This window comes from Lissotriton helveticus, chromosome 1_1 (assembly GCF_964261635.1).
Source record: "Lissotriton helveticus chromosome 1_1, aLisHel1.1, whole genome shotgun sequence".
NCBI lineage: Eukaryota > Metazoa > Chordata > Amphibia > Caudata > Salamandridae > Lissotriton > Lissotriton helveticus.
The window spans coordinates 1,958,855,271-1,958,873,847 of record NC_136057.1 but is presented as its reverse complement, the minus strand read 5'-3'; the positions used below and the strand labels follow the sequence as shown (position 1 = coordinate 1,958,873,847).

Here is an 18,577-nt window from a genome sequence, read left to right as displayed (position 1 = left end):
TTGCTGTCCGCCGCCTCCTGGTACTCCTCTAGTAATATCTTCATCGGGACTGTGGTCTTCTTGTCCATCCCAGACAACCGACAAATCTCCAATTCCCCCAATCTGAGCTCCAGAGTTGACAGTCTCTGTCGAATGTCACGGAGCACCCCTTAGTGTTTGGACATGGCCACCCCCCTGATGTACAATTTAAAGGCCTCCCATACCGTCTGGAAACTATCCACTGACCCAATATTGGTGGCGAAAAATGTTTCTATCACTTCTGTTATTTGTTCTTTTAAGAGGGAGTCAAGCAATGAGTAAGGTGGGAAACGCCATGTGAACGGAGGGATTGTTGTTTTAGAGGTGGACAAGATCAACAAAATAGGGGAGTGATCCGACAGGGTGCGCTCCAGGACCTGACAAGAACGGATCTGGGACATGAGAGATGACGACGCAAGCCAGTAATCAATGTATGTGTGTAGGTCATAGTAAGCAGAGTAGTGGTGAAACCCCCATCCAGCGGATGAAGCTCTCGCCATACACCGATGAGGTCCGCGCTAAACATGACTCTTTCTATCACTCTGACTGCCGTCGCCGGCCTCAGTAACGAGCCCCCTGATCTATCTAAACTCGGGTTCCTGACAAGGTTGACGTCACCTCCCCAAAGTATTTGTGTCGTCCTGCATCCGCTCACAGTGTTAGCTAATGTGGTAAAGAACTCTGGGCAGTCGTAGTTAGGGCCGTATACATTAACCAAAAGCAGGTCCAGCCCCCTACCCTTACATCTGGAGATGACAAACCTGCCGCCTGTGTCCGCTGTTAGCTCTAGCAGTGCGATTTCAGCTGTGGGATTCACCCATGTGATTACTCCTCTAGCATGAGTTGTGAAACCTGCTGCGTTAACATTACCCACAAGACCCCTGGAACGCATCATTGGGCTCTGCAGCGGAAGGTGCGTCTCTTGAAGGAAGGCAACATCTATGCTGTGCCTATTTAAGTAGTTTAGCACTTTGCGCAGTTTACGGTGGTCGTTAAGACCCCTCACTTTCCATGACAACACTCTGAGGGAATCTACAGGTCTCTAGTCAGTGGCTTCCCTAGCCGTTACCATCTTGTCTGTCAAGCGTAACATATCGTCCTGAGTCCTTTGGCTGACACCTGTAATGTATAACATACAACAACATGGCTGACCTCTTTAACCTCCAAAACCCAAACTGTGTCCCAACCCTTCCCTCCCCTCACCCACAGCTGACGACCCACAACTCGGTCGAATAGCATCCCCTATGGGGACCTTCCACTCCTCCCCCTCCCACCCCCAACTTAGTTGAAAGTAGTGGTGTTTGTCACACGCAGGCAGAGGTCGCTCTATATACAACTATAAGTGCAATGCTGGCTTTCCCCTGTCCTGACCTCCACACACCGACTTCCATCGTCACACCCACCACTGAACAGCGTTTCGCAGCAATACGTGTCATTACAGCGCACCTCATTCCCGAGTTGTCGCCCTGCTAGTATCGTGCATCCTAATAGGCAGCTTTTGCATCTAATGATGAGGCTATAATGGGATCTCTGGGTTACCCTCTCACAACCATATGCCTAATTACAGTGGTTAGAAATGAGAAAGTCATACATATGGAAGTATAAATAAATGTCTGCCCCAGCATAGCAATATATACAATCCTAACGTATTTCCCTTTTCCCCCCATCCCCCAAGATACTTATCAGCTGCCTGGAACCGGTCGAGACTCAGTCCTGATAGTCAAGCGACCCCCCTGCCGCCTCATCCAGGAGTTGTCGCTCCGGGCTCTGTTGCTGTTCCCTGCTCCAGTCTTTAAGCGCCTTCTGCAGAGCCTTCGGATCTATGAAGATGTGGGAGCGACCTTGTCTCTTCACTCGTAACTTGGCATGGTACAGCTGAGCATAGTCTAAGCCCAACACCCGCAACAGTTTTTTCATGGGGACAAATTGCTGCTGTGCCTCTTGTACTTGGGCGGTGAAATCAGGATAGAGTGGGATATTTGATCCTTCATAGGCCAGCGTTTGTTTGTCCCTCGGCCTTGCGTAGAGTAGCATCCCTGTCCCGGTAATTTAACAGTTTTGCTATGATTGGACGCGGCAGGGCTCCCGCCTTGGGTCGGGACCCAGGGAGCGATGCACTCTCTCCACCACAAACATGTACGAGAACACCTCTGTCCCCAGCAGGTCGACAAGTAGCTTCTCTACAAAGCATTCCATATTGCCTGTTTGTGTCGTCTCCGGAAGGCCCGTGATCCGCAAGTTGCAACGTCTCAAGCGGGTTTCCAAGTCCTCTGCTTTATCCTGCAGCACCCGCATAATCCTCCCTAGCTGTTTGTGTTCCGAATCCAGCGTCGTCTGTGCCTCTTCAACCTCCGTGAGTCGCCGTTCGGACATATCCAGCCTCTCCACATGTTTTTCCAGCCGCTCCCCCATTCTGTCCATCCGGTAGGAGAGGGAGTCGATTTTGTGCCCAGGGAAGAGATACCACTTTGCAATCCCTTTTCCATTGACAATAGCAAACTACGGATGTCCGGTTCATCCTCCCTAGGGGTTGTGGTCCCGTTCGCCTCCTCCGTGGTGGAGTCTTGTGACTTTGAGCGTTTTTGTTCGAAGGACAACTTAGACTGGGTCCTGTCCGTTCTACCCATCATCTTCTCCTATGTGGGGTGGCTGTGCAAGGACTGTTATGTGATATCACCCTGTCAGCGAGCTGTCGGAGGGCAGACTATGAGACCCTGCGTGGGAAGCAACGCCCAGAGCCGCTATCCACAGCTTGTACGTGTTGTTCAACCGCATCCACCATAAAGAATTCCTGCCACTGGGAGCGCTTCCTAGTGTCGCATCTTACTATCACGCCCCCTATTCACCTGGGGCCGTGGAGCTGCACCGCGCCACCCCCGGGCAGTGCTTAGTACGGCCGGGAAAGTCTTACAGCCACCTCCCTGTGCTGCTCTGTGCCCGGTCTCCTTCGCCCTGGGGGGATGTTGTATATTAGTGTAGAGCCTGCTATGCGTGTCGGCGTCCGCAGGGATAAGGTGGCCCCCGCCGAGAGACCCCTCCACCACGGCCCTGCCTGGCCTTCGAGCCTCGTCCCCAATGGCCTGTTAGAATTAGTAATGATGCTCGCTGGGGCAGCACAATATCCGCCTGGGTCCCCCGTTTCATTGGTCGCCGTGGCCCCGCCACATCCACACTGCCTGACAATTTTCTCCGGGTGTATACCCTTCAATGCTCTGCCCCACAGATCTCCACTTCAAGCGCCGACCTTCACAGTGCTCAATTCAGCTGCAGGGTGCTCACTCCATGTATGCCCACGTGGCAGCCGGCGCTATGGGATCCCCCGGTTGCACACAAAATTGGCGGCGGCGCTCGTCTCTGCCCCCGCTGTTGATGCTGTACACCTCTGCGTGGTCCCCCTCTGTGCTCGCTGATGCAGGCGTCCCCACCACCTGTTACCTCCTCTTGAGGCTGCCTCACTGCATCCCGCTGCGGCTCCGGCCGCGTCGCTCTCGCGTGGGGCAGGAGGGGGTGGGGGGAGAGGGGGGGGGGGGAGAGAGGGGGGGGAGGGAGAGAGGGGGGGGGAGGGAGAGAGGGGGGGAGGGGGGGAGAGAACGTCTTTGCCTCCGTCGGCGGACCGCACAGCTTTCCCACGCACGCTGCCTCAGCGGACCCACACGCCTTCCCCAAGTCAGCGGCAGCACCTTCTGCAACTCCGTCAGGATGCGCCGGCCACCGCTCTGGAGGTATTCCGTAGATGAAGGGGACCAGCTCCTCCATGCAACCAGTCTCCGTACTCACAGGTACACAGCTCCACCCCGTGTCCAACTCCAGCTCGGGACTAGCGGCCCAGAACTGTCACCTTATCTACAGGCTGGAAGGGACTAGGAGGGTCGGGGTATGGTTTACAGGTTACGGCAACCTTACAATTCCGTGGTGTCGGTCCATCGGCAATTCTGCAGCGGTGGGTGAAAGAATAATTAGAGGATTCCTGATCGGTGTTGTGGAGCTCTAGGCTCAAGCGGTTATCTTTGTCGCGAGCTGAGCACCGCCCCTCACCCAAGACTTAAAGTATGCAGTTATTCAATAATTTGTTGTTTAATATAGCGCCGACTTCAAAATTGGTGGGTGTGAAGAAAGAAGCATAAGTCAACCATGTGTAAACGGAAGACAAATCAAATATTACGTACAATACAGCATTTGTTAGAGGAACACAGGAATTCGGTACAGTGATATATCTAGGATCGGTAGTGGAGATCTTCTAGGTCAAGTCCAGTGTATGAGGAAATATAGAAGATTACACTACTAATAGATGCCAATTAACAAGTCTGATAAGGAAGATGGCTTTTGATTATCAGCTTATTCCCACCTCTTTAGAATCACTACAGCAATAAACTGAGGCTCCTGTGGCATGCACAGCATCTGCCGCCCCCTTGATTCTCTAGTGAACGCCGCAGGAATGGATGGTGTGGTGTGTGCATTACCACAATGAATGCTTACTTTCAGTAGCATTTCTATTTTTACTCACCAGATGAGATGTTTTTTTAAGCTCAGAATAGAACTGAAGAGGCTCGGTTCCCAAAATATGGTGCTGGCTACGTACATGCGCGTGAGAGAGGGAGAACGTAAGAGGCGGATGTGCTTGCAGATTCCCAACTGAGCCCCTAGAGGGGCCGAACCACAGTACGTCACATCCCCCTCTTTCTGGAGTGGAGGGAGCAGGCTCGGGTGCTATTATAGCCGTTTTGCACTTTTGGTCAACTTTCCAAACCACCCACGAAACCCTCCTCTCTCACCCAGCCACCGGTACAAGGTCTTGTGAAAAGCAGGGTCAGCGTTCAAACCTTTGGAGCCCATATGCGATTATGCCTCGCAAAATATTTTAAACGAGCTGAGGATCGCCGGGCGCGAAACAGCTCGGTGGGAGCGCACGAGATGAGACGCGGAAAGAGCCCGGTAAAGGGTTGGGGGGTTGGGGGGGGCAGAGAGGGAGTTGATGTATGTGTGTGCCTGTGTGCGTGCCTGTGTGTGTGTGTGTGTGTGTGTGTGCGTGTGTATGTGAACAGCATGCCATCTATTGTCTCACTGTCTCACTGTAAGCAGTGAAACTGAATGCTGGTTTGCCTGCGGGACAGGAGATGGGCGCGCGTGCCTGTACGTGCGCGTCCACGGTCCCAAACTGAAGCATGTGCCCCGGTCTGTCTCTCTTGAGAGGCATGTCGGTGACAATAGGTCTCGAGAGCGAGACCTAAAAATATAGGGGCGGAGAGTAGGCGGGGCTTCCACTGCATACCCTAATACATCATGCCTCGCAGAGCGAGAAGTGCATGCGCGCTGCTGCTAGGCTCAGACTAAAAAGGAACAAACTCACAATCCCATCATCATGCACTCTATCATCCAATCTATAACTACACTTACAAGCCGGAAATACAAAAAGTCACAAAAAGAAATCTACCAACGAGGAAACCATTCTCATCTATAGATTTCTTTGAGGGAGCTGTGTTAGTCAGGCAACCTCTCAAGGGTGCGAGGAACTCCTGTCCTTATTTTGTCTTGGAGAGTGTGAGTACGGGACCATTATTAAACAACATCTGACTTGCCACTTTTGAGACTACGCAGGGTTTCGAAAAGAGAATAAGCATAATATATGACCTCATGGAAGAGGTCTTCAAATTATGCAATGTGATGTGAAACTATTATTTGGCCTCTTTGAATGCCACAGGATATTGCTATTTGGCTCCTCTTATTATAACTAATGCTCATCAGTATATTTTATATGAGGTGGTCGTGGCTTTCACTATTCCGGGTTAATAGGTGGGTTTTCGATTTCTCTATTTGAGTACATTATTAGAATCCCAGTAGATGTTTGTATAAAATTCAATTTTAACAAATGGAATAAGAAAAGTATTAATGTCTTTAAGAAGGTGAATTGTATACTTAACCTCACCGAAACACTTTGACGATTCATTTTGCCACAATCCACCTACACTGAACATTTTTGTAGGATTTTTATAAATGTACAGTGATATATTTTGGAGATGTGCAGTGGTCAAAAGACCGATTGATTTGTCTTCATTACTTCTTTTGTGGCCCTATGTAGTATATTGTGCTATGTTTAAAATGCATCTGTGACTACTTGACCACTAGACTTCGCCTCTATGACGATTATTTTTTCAACATCTCTACTTCATATTGACCCAACAATATTTGTTGCCTATTTCTGTCAGAAATTGTAAAAGAGATTCAGGACGAAGAAATAATGCAAATGATAATGCAACTGCTTCAAGAGGAAAACATGGATACACAGGTCCTTGGATCCACTTGGCCAATAAATCTCACCTCTTTCACTCCTTCTTATGGCAATGATTATTGTTAACAACTTTGCCACATTTGCACCAAACAATATTACATTCTCAACTGAATTACCATTTGCCAGTGTGTTGAACAATTGACACTTGGATCTCACACTTTAACACAGTTTTATGTAATGTGTATTATGCACCTTGGTAAAGAGCAAACCCGGGCCTAAGAGTTGCAGAGCACAGTAGCTAAAGATGGACTAGTAAAATGAATCGTGCAAGGTGACGAACATACACTATGAACACAGCATCAGAATTTAGCCTCCGCGAGGAAGACGTGTATACAAATTTGGAGATACCAAGTAATGAGACACAAAAAACAAGTGACAAAATACTGACTAATAAGTAAATGTTGGTAGTATTCGGAGGCTCACTCAGGGTCATGAAATTATGGTGAGGAAGGTATGGGTGAATCAGGAAACTAATGACGATAACCACCCTGGAATTTTCTGATCTCTAGTATCTAAATTATCTCTTGTTGGTATTCTGTTAATTTCACAGAAAATATCTTTCAGAAACCCCTTTGCTGAACTCCATGTGCAACTACTACACATAAACTTCCTCCAGTCAACAGTGAGCGACATTCCAGTTTTAAGCATGCATATTAGTATTTTTTAACCTTTCTTCTACGTGGATGCAACTAACTGCATTTCCTCATATTTCAGAAAAATAATAATTAAAAATAAAATTGCAAAAAATCCTTTTGCACTTGCCTCTTCATATGTTTTGCAAGAGTTTTCCTACTGGCATGCAGTTTTCCGCAGCAGAGGCACTTGTGCTCCTTAATGTGAAATTTTGCATCATTGCTGTGTTTCTTTCTGTGAACCGTAAGGTTGGACTTTGTAGAATAGCGCTGATGGCAGAGCTCACATTCAAAGGGCTTTTCTCCTGTGTGAACACGAGTATGGCTTTCATACTTCCCTAGAAAATAAAAAAATATTTGACATAACCAACACTTAAAAGATAATTTGAATAAGATATTATAAAATTAAGTTGGTTGTCTCTGCACGAATACCCCATCTCATTTAACAATCGCATTTTTTAAATAAATCCACAGTAAAAAAATACATACAGGTATTTTGTTTTACATTCCAAATTCTACCTTCAGCAGGTGTAAAGCTCCAAAATTATATTTAATTTCCAAAATACAAAAATATTTTAATTATGTTAAAACACTAATATGAAAACAAAATGCATTTGCCATATTTTAAATACAAATAATTTTTAATGTTCGCATGAAAGGCCAAGTCGTTGCTAAGTTTAATGTTATTCAAGATTTCTTTTTTTTTTTTAACAGATAAATAAAAAGCAAGGATTAACAGCAGTTTATGTGAAAACCTTCAAAAGAGGCACGGCCAAGCCAAGACACCTTAGTTGTGGAGAAGCATGCAAATAAATTCATGCTGAAATGCTTTGAGAGCTTTAATGGTGGTGTTTTTAGCTCTGGTTTTAATAATTGAGTTGGTGATAATGATGGCGGTGGTAATGGAGGTGGCAGTGGTAAGGCTCGCTCAAGTCCTCACAAGGTAATGGAGGTGGCAGTGGTAAGGCTCGCTCAAGTCCTCACAAAATCATGTTTTAAAAGCCTACTGCATTACAGAAACGTTTCAAAGGAGGATTGGTTTCTGTATAGCACGCATATCTTAAATGAAATGTTGAAAAATGCAAGTATCAGAGAACCCCCAGTCTTTATTCACGTACATTCAAGGGTAACTATTATGGTTCAGTTAACGATTTCGATCACTCTCAGCTGAAGAAATTCTTCTAATAGCAAGCACTTCCCACACCCCTCAACTCAGAAATGTATGGCAAGTTGCTAAATGGGCATGAAAGAAGGTGCCTTTGACGAACATCTGCAAAAAGCCTATCCCTAAGATCAAGAGTAAACAAGCATTTATAATGCAACGGTTTCGCCTTTGGAAAATTTAGAGCTATTGGCAATGTAAATGACAATGCCATTTATTTATCCATTTTCAAAACCAACACATAAATGCAAAGTTTGTCATTTACAATGCCAATAGCGCAAACTTTTCCAAAGGCGAAACCGTTGCATTGTAAATGCTTGTTTGTTTTACTTGCGGCTAGCATCACATGTACGTTCTGAGAAAAGGAATGAAGTTAGTGTGAAAATGCAAAAAGAAACAAAAAAAATAGTGTCACAATCCTTTTATGCACTCTTAAAAAGCTGGATCTAGGCCCAGAGGCATTGGAGCGCTTTATGTGAGTACCAGAAAACATTACATAGGGTCATATATACATATTTTTTTTAGTTTCATGTAGATTAAGTGATTGCTCATTCTGCCGTGCCGAGAGCTCAGCGCAATGCCGGGGGTAGCGCAGTTCCTCCGCCGTCAGACACAGAGACTTAAGTAGACACACAAAAGACTCAGGTATGATTAAAAGCCATTTTGAACTCGTAACCTCCCATGGCTTTCTTAATTGACACTGTCAGCAGACTGCCTTGATTCGAATGATTGCACAAATGCACACGATAGTGTGAATGTGATTGAAAGCACAGGGCCTCAATGGACCCTGCTCTATCAAACACAGGATGGTGAGCATACGGACATTATGCAAATGAGCCTTGCTGAATAGTTCAGCTGGGGCTCAGATCAGGGTAACAGAAGCGGTCCCTTGGGTGCCAGAGACAGCTTCCACTCCTGCTCACCAGCACTCCAAGCCAATGAGCCTACCCTTTCATGAGTACCCGTACTCTCCTTGGCAGCAGAGGCGTACTGGTACTCAGAGTGATAAAGCTAAGAAGTGCTGGTACTTAATACTGGTGAGTACCGGCCAATTTAAAGCACTGCCCCACACAGTGATCTGCCAGACTAGTCCATCGGGCACTGCCCGATTGCCCTATTGACCAGTCCGACCCTGACTGACCTATAACATATGGTTTACTGCCACACCAATCACTTAGACCAACTTATCTACCCAGCAAAACATTCCACTTAACACAGTGCTTGGATCCATCACACAACTATCCTCCACCACACCACGGTTAGACACTATAGCACTCACATGCACCACAACAATCTCCACCTTCATATATTTTATCTACTCTACACCACTCCACTGAATCACACATACTTCATATATAGCTCAAATCACCAATAGGTATCTTGGCGCTACTGGATAGTAACAGACATCTACCAACAGAGGTCACCATTAGAAGAGGGAGGCTTTCACTCATTTCCTGTATTGGCTGTAGTTCAGACAGACAGGAAGGTGCATAGGAAGCCCATTCCAATAGACCGGGGCCAGGTAAGCCTTACCTGCATCGCACTGCTAAGCTTCACCATTCACCTGAACAAAATGCTTAAGTTCACTTCACCACTGACGTGCAACACACGGCTAAAATGCCCCACAGCACTCACCTGCGTCACACTGCTCATCTCTACCACACCACTCAGCTGAATCACAAAGCTAAGCTCTCACCCATGCATCACCTGCATCACTCTGCTCAACTCCACCACATCACTCCGCTTCACACAGCTCAACTGACCACCTTACCTCACACCGCTCAAATCAATCTGCATGACAGTGCTCAAAAGCGCCACACCACTCAACTGCATCAAGCAGCTCTACACCACCAGACAATTACCCTGCAGCACACACCTCATCCCCACCACTCACCTGCATCACAGTGCTCAACACCACCACACAACTACCCTGCAGCACACACCTTAACCCCACCACATCAGTCACCTGCATCACGCTACTCAACACCACCACACCACTACCCTTCAGCACACAGTTCAACCCCACAACACCACTCACATGCATCACAGTGCTCAAATATACAGACCAGTCACCTGCATCACACTGTTCTACGTCATCACCCTACTCACCTACACACCACTGCTCAACTCACCCTCGTACCTCGCCTGCATCACACTGCTCAACACCACAACAGCACTCTCCTGCGTCACACATCTCAACGCTCCACTACACCTGACCTGCACCACTCTACTCTGCTCTACTGCGCCAAACTCCGCACCACACACTTTCTTACGCCACACGAATATTGCTCACCTTTATTTAGTACACCGTTCACCCCCACAGCTCTAACCGAGACAGCCCTCAACTCTACATCTCTTATTTCTACCATGCGACACCTCTGCGCCAAAGAGGTGACCTTCACAGCACTGCGCCCTAACTCTTGCATCTACAACTTTCCTTTTCCATATAACATCCCCAGAAAAGTCGCACGCATCACAACGCTTCCCTGCTACACAACACTCACCTGGGCTTAGTGCTCTACGGAGCGGCGCTCACCTGGACCCACTGTCGGTCCTGTCGCAGAGAGAGAAAGAGAATGGAGGGGGCGGCATAGAGAGTATCGCAGAAGGAGTGTGGGGGGTGAACTGCCGCTGGAGGGTAGGGGGCAACTGCTGGCAGTGCTCTGCAAGAAAAGAGAGGAATGACAGCCCCTACAAGTGAGTGAGCGAGGGGTGACAGCCACACCAAGGGGAGAGAGACTGACAGCTGCTGCAGAGGGAGAGGTGAGGGAAGCACCTGCAGTGGGAGAGGGGGAGTAAAAGTCCCAGTGGCGAGAGAGGCCGGTTGAAAGCCGCTGTAGGAGCAGAGGGGTGGCAGCCCTCACAGTAAGAGGCAGGGTGCCGGGAGCTCTTGATGGCGGAGGGTAACTGGTGTCAGCCAGCTCTTGCCGCAGAGGAGGGGGCAGCATCAGCCCCTGCAGGAGAAGGAGGGGGTGGGGAACTACAGCGGTCTCCAGGCTGAAACTTCCTGTACCCGGAAAGGAAAGACACCCCTAAAAGTAAAACGCGTGTCCCTGGGATCATGCGCTCTTCAGACGGCTCTCTCCACAAATTCTCCCCCCCCCCCGGTTGCCGCGCTTCCGCTCCCCTCCTCGCTGTGATCGTTGTCCTGCAATTACTCCCGGCTCAGTCAATGGATTCTCTCCCCCGTCTGGCACTCTCTTACCCTCCACCTCCAAGCCTTTGTTTTTCGGTCTCTATCCCCGTCTCTTGAAACCTCTATACTGGATGACGGCCTCAACTGTCTCCATGTCGGTGCCAGTCTCGGAGCTACATTTGCGCATCTTCACGCGGCCGGAACGCGCCTCCTGGAAGTGGCCAGACAGCAGCGGGCTGAAGTAGTCCGTGGCTGCGGCAAGTACGGACCGGTGCGCCCGAAACTCGCGACTCTCTTTTCCAAAGGCCAGCGTCACGTCGCAGAAGAGCCCCTGATGCCGCTGCTCATTCTGCCGTGCCGAGAGCTCAGCGCAATGCCGGGGGTAGAGCAGTTCCTCCGCCTCGGCCTCCGCCTGGGGCTTCCGCCTCCTCGTCCATGGAGGCCGTAACTTGGCCTTCGACGGGCCCCGGTCCGGGACTCTGTGGCTTCGGGGAGCCTGAGGCTGCCACCGTCGCCATCTTTGCTATCCTGTCAAAGCTCTGCACCGCCCAGCAACGGCGGGTGCCAAGGAAGTGATGTCAGGACGTTACGTGCAGTGACGGGCTGAAGGCCAAACACAAGTTGAAGTGTCATAGGGTGACCAGGTACAACAAGTCAGGTCCCGGGCCGGCAGCCAATCACAGCGCGGCCCGGGAAATGACGTCACGGGAGTGTCCCGGGCCGCCAGCCAATCGCAGCGCGGCCCGGGACAAAGGGGCGGGGCTTAAAAAAGCACCAGAAACGCCCCCGAATCGCGTTTTCAAGAGAAAGCGCGATTGACAGCCTCTGTCTCCCAATGGCTAGCCTCCATTTATGGAGCTAGCCAATGATAGACAGAGGCGGGTCATCACCCGACATAGAACTCAAGAGGTTTTGCTAGCGCATGCGTACTTCGTACGCATTGCTAGGCAAAACCTAAAAAGATCTAATCTGGAGTCAAATTCTTGAAGGATTCCTAGGAGAACACCACATTGAAGAGACTGACTATAAGCATAATATTATGGCTTGCACTCAGCTTGGCAGCCACAGACAATCAATTAGAATCCCTAGTTAATCTCAGATTGGGTTAGGAACTATATTAAGTTCAGGGAGCCTCCTACTGCTATCAGCCGGTACAGGAGACTGGGTTAGGGTAGTATGCCAATCAGAAGAAGCAAGAGCAAAACAAACGAAAAAAGAATGTAAAACTTGAACCCATGTCCTAAGAAGAAGGAACAGAGGACCCTATATGGTCCATGTTAACCATCAAGGTCCATTTTAAATAACCTTCTCCAAAGCGAATGGTCCATAATTTTTTGCACTGAAGCACCACGAGGTGAATTGGGATGCAGTATCCATTGTCTACAGCAGCCAAGAAGGTGGTCCATTTCCCCTGTACCCATTCCACAGACTCATGTACAAGACATATAGTTAGGAGCTTTTGGCATTCTAAGGAGATTCACGGTACTGTAAACCTTACAATGTGCGGCACATGAGGTATGAAATTATTAGAAAGCATTGTGTAAACAGGCAACTCAGACCTTGCAGAATACATGTGCAGAGAGACACCACTACGGTTTGCAGTGGTGCTCGTGGGGGTAGTGCAAGTGCATAGTTATATAAGTGCCTTTGAAATTAAGTATTTTCATGCTTGAAAAAAATATGGTCAGGTCTCTAAATCGGCCAATTCAGCCAATCTCATGGTGCTGGTTAAAAGCCATTTGAAGGTATCAGAAAAGAAAGTTACTAGTCTATCTCCTCATGAAGAATGTAGTTATAATTTGGATTGCTAATATGTTTGAAATGCTTTATAGGATATTTAAAAGTTTTAAACCAGGTACACAAAGATATGTGCTTCAATGAGACTGCATCCTATAAAAAAGTGGCAACAGCTAGATTCAGCACAAAATCACCTGCAACTTTGGTGTCTAACGTAAACAGAGCTGGCACATACAATATGATCTTTTCATGAGTCAAGCTCAACTCACTTTTGAAGCCCAAGTCAGAGAAGTGGCAAACGATGTGAACATTCAGGTATTCCTTCTTCAAAAAATTCTATGACATCTCCATGCAGCCACTGTATTGAACCTACGAGAGCCCTCATCATGGCTTCTCTCAACTACTGTGCTATCTATCATCTATTATGGTGTTCCCAAGAAACTCATTGGCAGGCTCCAAAGATGTTTGCACCATACCACTGCATGTACCTTAGCAAATGTGACAACATCAGACAAGACCTTTGAACGCTTATTTACAATTTGGTTTTCAGTAGATTTTAGGATTAAATTAAAAAATGTTGTCACAGTCCACAAAGATTATAGGAGAGAGGGTCCTGAACACCTGTAGAAATGGACAGAAATGTACACCTGACTGCGTCCCTCCCACAGTAAACACTCAATCTTTTCCCATATGATTAACAAAAAATTGTTCAAGAGACTGAACCAAGATAAAACAGAAGCCGTACAAAGGGCAAGATGTTGGCACGCCCTTATTCCCAAACTGGGATCTGTACAAAACTACAAGCAAAACAAGAACCCTTTGAGAACTGAACTCAGCACTGATAACTATTTGTGACTAAAGACTAAGGGTGCATGGGTCATGGCCCTAAGACTTGAACTCCTTCCTAACATTGCGCATGTAGTACTTTTGAAGACACATCTGCATAGTACATTCTTACTGAACTATATTTTAGCACCAAAATTGATCTACCATACAGAAACAGCATTTAACACCATGCACTTCACCCAATTTACCGCATCTCGTCAAAAGTGCTGAATTTCCCCAGGAGTATATATTATGTTAAAAGCATTTGCATAGCCCAACTACCATTATTAGAGCACCATTATGCATTTTCAACACGGGCACCCTTTCGTGCAGATCAGACAAGCCATCGATTGACTGCTCCTGTTGTTTGTTGGTGTCTGACTGTGGGTGGTTAGTCGAGAATATGTTTAATAATTGGTTTAGAAATGGTTTGTGTAGATTATTGAGGAGATTAACTGCATGTGATCTTGAGAGAAGGACGTCTCCCTATCTTCTCACTGGGTATAAAAAGCTATAATTAAATCACAATTCTGGTACGTAATTATGACGCAATGTTGTATACATGAGGGTGTGGTGTACTTATGCTGGATTTAGGCATGCAAAAACAACATGGTGATGGAATGCTTGAATTAATCTCAGCTACTGACAGTCACTGGCTGTATCCAAATCCATCGTTTTTCACCATGCCACATCAGTTCAGACCCAGCGAAATGCAAACCAATCTTGACCCTGCTCCTCAAGGGAACAGGGCAGTCCGAACTGCCAGGCCAGGTCTTCCCTGAAGCAGCAATCTCAGACTGGTTTTGCACTGTCGTCAAATAGTGATTTAACAATGTTGCCAATATTTTCTGAAATTTAAGATAAAACTGAGATTATGTAAATTCTTTGCATAAAAAAACAAAATAATCTATTTTATCTGTCAATGTATCACTTGTTTGTGGCCCTAGATAGGTTAGATGCCTTTCTAATAAAAAAAAAATGGGGGTAAAAAATGAAATGCCCCAACAGTGATTTTAAAATTAAAACCATTTTTTGTCAGCAGAGGATATATATAGGTTCTGTGTGAAGGTTTTTTGGGAGGGGCGTAAATCTTGTTTTTCAGGTGTGAAAGCTTGAGGAAAAATGATCACAAACCAAGGTATATTCTGTCAAAGACCATTAAAAAATTCGAGCAAAGTTTTTTTTTTTTTTTTTTTAAAACCTTTATTTATCTTATGCATAGTACACAGCGTCTGCCTACAACCACTACGGGCCGGCCGCTATGACAATCAACAACATTCCAGGTCGTCTTACTATGCGGAAAGCTAAAAATAAGAACGCTACGGTATATTAGCAGCAGACATAAGAAGAATAACGTAGGTTTCATTTTATAAATTTAAAGAGGTGTCATACATTCAGACCAGACAACCGAAAGGGCGAGCCATACGACATAGTATCAACTAAAGGAGCAGCAATAGTTAGGATTTGTGCGTTGAACATTGTAGGCAGGATACATAAACACTATACTTCATTCCGCGCCAGTCAGTGCCACCCAGTCAATATATCACTGCAGGATTTATTTGCAAACTTAACCACTATATAGCAGGACATGAGAGGGCACATTCTTACAGCAGGAAGAAAGGATCCAGTGTCATACAATAAAGCAAGTTTTACGTGGAACAAGCCATGTAGGAGGATACAGGCCCTCTAAGAAATATAATCGGGAAGTGAAAACAGGATATGCGAGCATTCAATGGCTGTGTACTAATATCAACGCCGTACACACAAAATCCAATAAACAGTGCAAACAACATAAGCACAGAGTGCTAAATCCTACCCAAAAGGAACACCACCCGACAATTCGAGCAAAGTTGACTTGATTGTAATCAAGCTTTTAGACATAGGCAGGGGGGCGCTAGAGAGCCCGTGGCAAGATGGCCGCATCGTTGTGCAGCTATGCCGGCCGGAATACAAAATCCGATTATTATCTGCGGACTGGGTGGACATCAGCGGGGAAAAATAATGGAATATCAGTGCTGAAAGTAAAAAGCATTGTTGGAGCTAACATGTAAGGAGAAAGACGAGTCCAGAATCGTATTTCATGGGTTGGGGCTGACAGAGCCAAGACCTAAAGAGAAACAAGATGGCGGCGCGGGACGGGAGCTGAGGTCGGGCGGAGACATAGCTCAAGTGGCGGAGACCGGACAATTAACATCTCACACCCGAGACCGCAGAAGGAAGGACCGTGGCAATACCTCGGGTAGACAGCGTGTGCCAGAGGAGTTGTTCTGACAAGGTACGGCGGCGAAAGACGATCGGGGGGGGGTACGGAACAGGAGGTGCCGTCTTGCCATCGCTGTGTAGACAAGGAGAAAAAGGTCAGCGGCATAACAATACATCGAGGTGTGTGCAGTTAGTGTGCGGGCTCCCCGGAGCAGGCAGAGTCCCAGATCAGTGGAGGTCGGAGGCAGTGGTGTAAGGCATGAGGGGGTCTCGCCGCAGCGAGATTGCACTCGAAGTGAGGCGCGCACACGAAAACTGAGTGTGTGGTGCTACAGCAGAAGAAGGGGAGAGGGCAGCCCAGTATAATGCAGACCAGCATAGTTCAAAAGTCCCAAGAGACTGTGCAAGTGAAGAGTAGAAGACTACATACAAGGGGATAACAAGGCCCGGGTACCGACACATGGAAACAGAACACACAGCTCTGGCTGAGAAGGCATCTTCTTAAGTACATGCCCGCAGGAAGGAACGCCGTAAAAACATGACACACACAGATATCCCGGGTGCTGTGAAGGTGGGCCCTGGGGGGAAAGAGGTGCCCGGATAGAGAGAGCAGAAAACACGCGGAGACGCCTGACGCTGTGAAGCTAAGCTGGGGTATGCGCTCCACCAGCAGGCCGGGGATGACAAGGGAGAGCCTAAAAACAGAAAAAACAGACAAGCGACAGTCCAAGCGGCCCTTTGAGGCGCGGCAATCGGCAAGACCGGCAGGTGCTCACTCCAATACTGAATTGGAGGCGGGACAGCCAAACTCATCCACTCTGGAGGCTACCTTGCAGGCAATGCATGTCTCCTGGCAATAGATGGGAAAATTGATAACCTAACGCTCAGAATGGACAATATGACCGCCAAACTGGACAAACAGGGGGAGTGTCTAACTGTTGCGGAACAGCGCATTTCAACGTTCGAAGATGAATCGCATGCAACTGTTGGAAAATGCCGTGAGATGGAGAACATTTTGGAAATCACAGGGCGAAGAATGAAGATTTAGAGGCACGATGTCGCCGCAACAAGCTGTGTATTATGGGTATTCCTGAGAGCACAAACCCAGGTCGTCTCTGAGACTATGTAGAGGGAATGCTCAAGGATATGTTTGGGGCAGATCACCTATCGCAGGTACTGATCATCGAAAGGGCGCATAGATCTCTGGCCCCCAAACCACCTCCAGGTGCCCCACCACGGCCAATTATAGCCAGACTCTTAAATTATCTGGATCAGGGACACTGTTTTTCACCGTCATGGTGCAAGCGGCCCCCAGAGAGTATGCATCTGTCAAGAGGAAATTACGCAAAATGGAAATTCCGTATGCGATGCTATACCCTGCACGTCTGAGGATTACGATGGATGGTAAGACGAATATCTCTCAGACCGGGAGAGCAGCGCAAGACTATTTGAAGCAGAGGCAACCCAGAAGAAAGAGTCCAGGGAGGTCGACCTCACCAGTGCCCTCTGAGTAATGACCTCTAGTGGGACAAAGTCGAAGAAAGGGACAAGAGATGGTGAGATGATCTCTTTGCATGCAGTAAGGTAGGATCAAGAATCTATGTGGTCTGGGTAACACGCCACCGGACATATGAGATGGGCGGAAACTAGAAATATGCAAGACTGAACTATTTAAATCTGTGGGTATTGGAGATCTCCTAAGTGAAGTATATAAATGAACAGTGGAGGATCGAATCGCGAACCTTGGTTTAATATGCATCTCAGAAACTGTATACAGAAAATGTGTTTTTTTAATGCTCTCGGCTGGGTGGGACAGAAGTGGCCATCAAAAAAAGGACAGTAATGTGCTTATGAAAACTGTTAGGCACAAGATTAATGCTAGCTGTGACTACGGTATATGTTGAGTAACGGCGAAAAGGTTGTTTACTTTTGTCAAGATGTAAAGGTAAACTATGGTGATTTTAAAAGAATGCTACCTGAAATTATGTCATTCCGGCCACACCTGCTCTGCGGTGGGAGTACGGGTATCTGGTCCCCCCCAAGTGGGTATTCCCTTCACTATGTATGTGGACGATATCGTACTCTATATTCGTAATCCGGTGGAAGAGCTGCATGCGTTGATAAGGGAATATATCAAGTATGAAAAACGTTTGGGCCTCATAATAAACTGGGATAAATCCTCAGTTTTTCCGTTAACATCTAACACCCTGCCGTTTACAGTGGAATTCCCGTTGGAGTGGATAGTAGAAGTGGTCAAATATCTGGGGGTATGGCTTCACAGTATCCTTGAGACAGTTATGAGAGGAAATGTTGGCAGAGCGATGGTACAAACAGAGGAAAAAGTGGACAAGTGGATTAGGTTACAGCGGTCGTTAGCAGACAGAATAGCAGTCATAAAAATTACCGTCCTCCCGAAATTTCTATATCTATTCACTAATGTTCCTATCAGGCAGTCGATGACATTCTTTGCAAGACTGCAGTCTGTAATCAATCGCATGGTCTGGGTGAAAAAGCAATCTAGATGTAGTTGGAAGGTCCTCACAAGGCCAGACGCTCATTTGTATATGTATTATTTATGT

The 18,577-nt window shown here is 47.2% G+C and overlaps 1 protein-coding gene across 3 annotated transcripts in view; it reads right to left on the bottom strand.

The window, feature by feature from the left end:
• Positions 1 to 18,577, bottom strand: part of ZBTB41 (zinc finger and BTB domain containing 41) — a 275,820-nt gene that overhangs the window by 237,294 nt on the left and 19,949 nt on the right. For all 3 annotated transcript variants that reach the window (XM_078644047.1, XM_078644054.1, XM_078644038.1), the window contains exon 3: positions 7,067 to 7,274. In XM_078644047.1, coding sequence (XP_078500173.1) covers positions 7,067 to 7,274 — 208 coding nt within the window. The remainder of the gene's footprint in view (positions 1 to 7,066; positions 7,275 to 18,577) is intronic.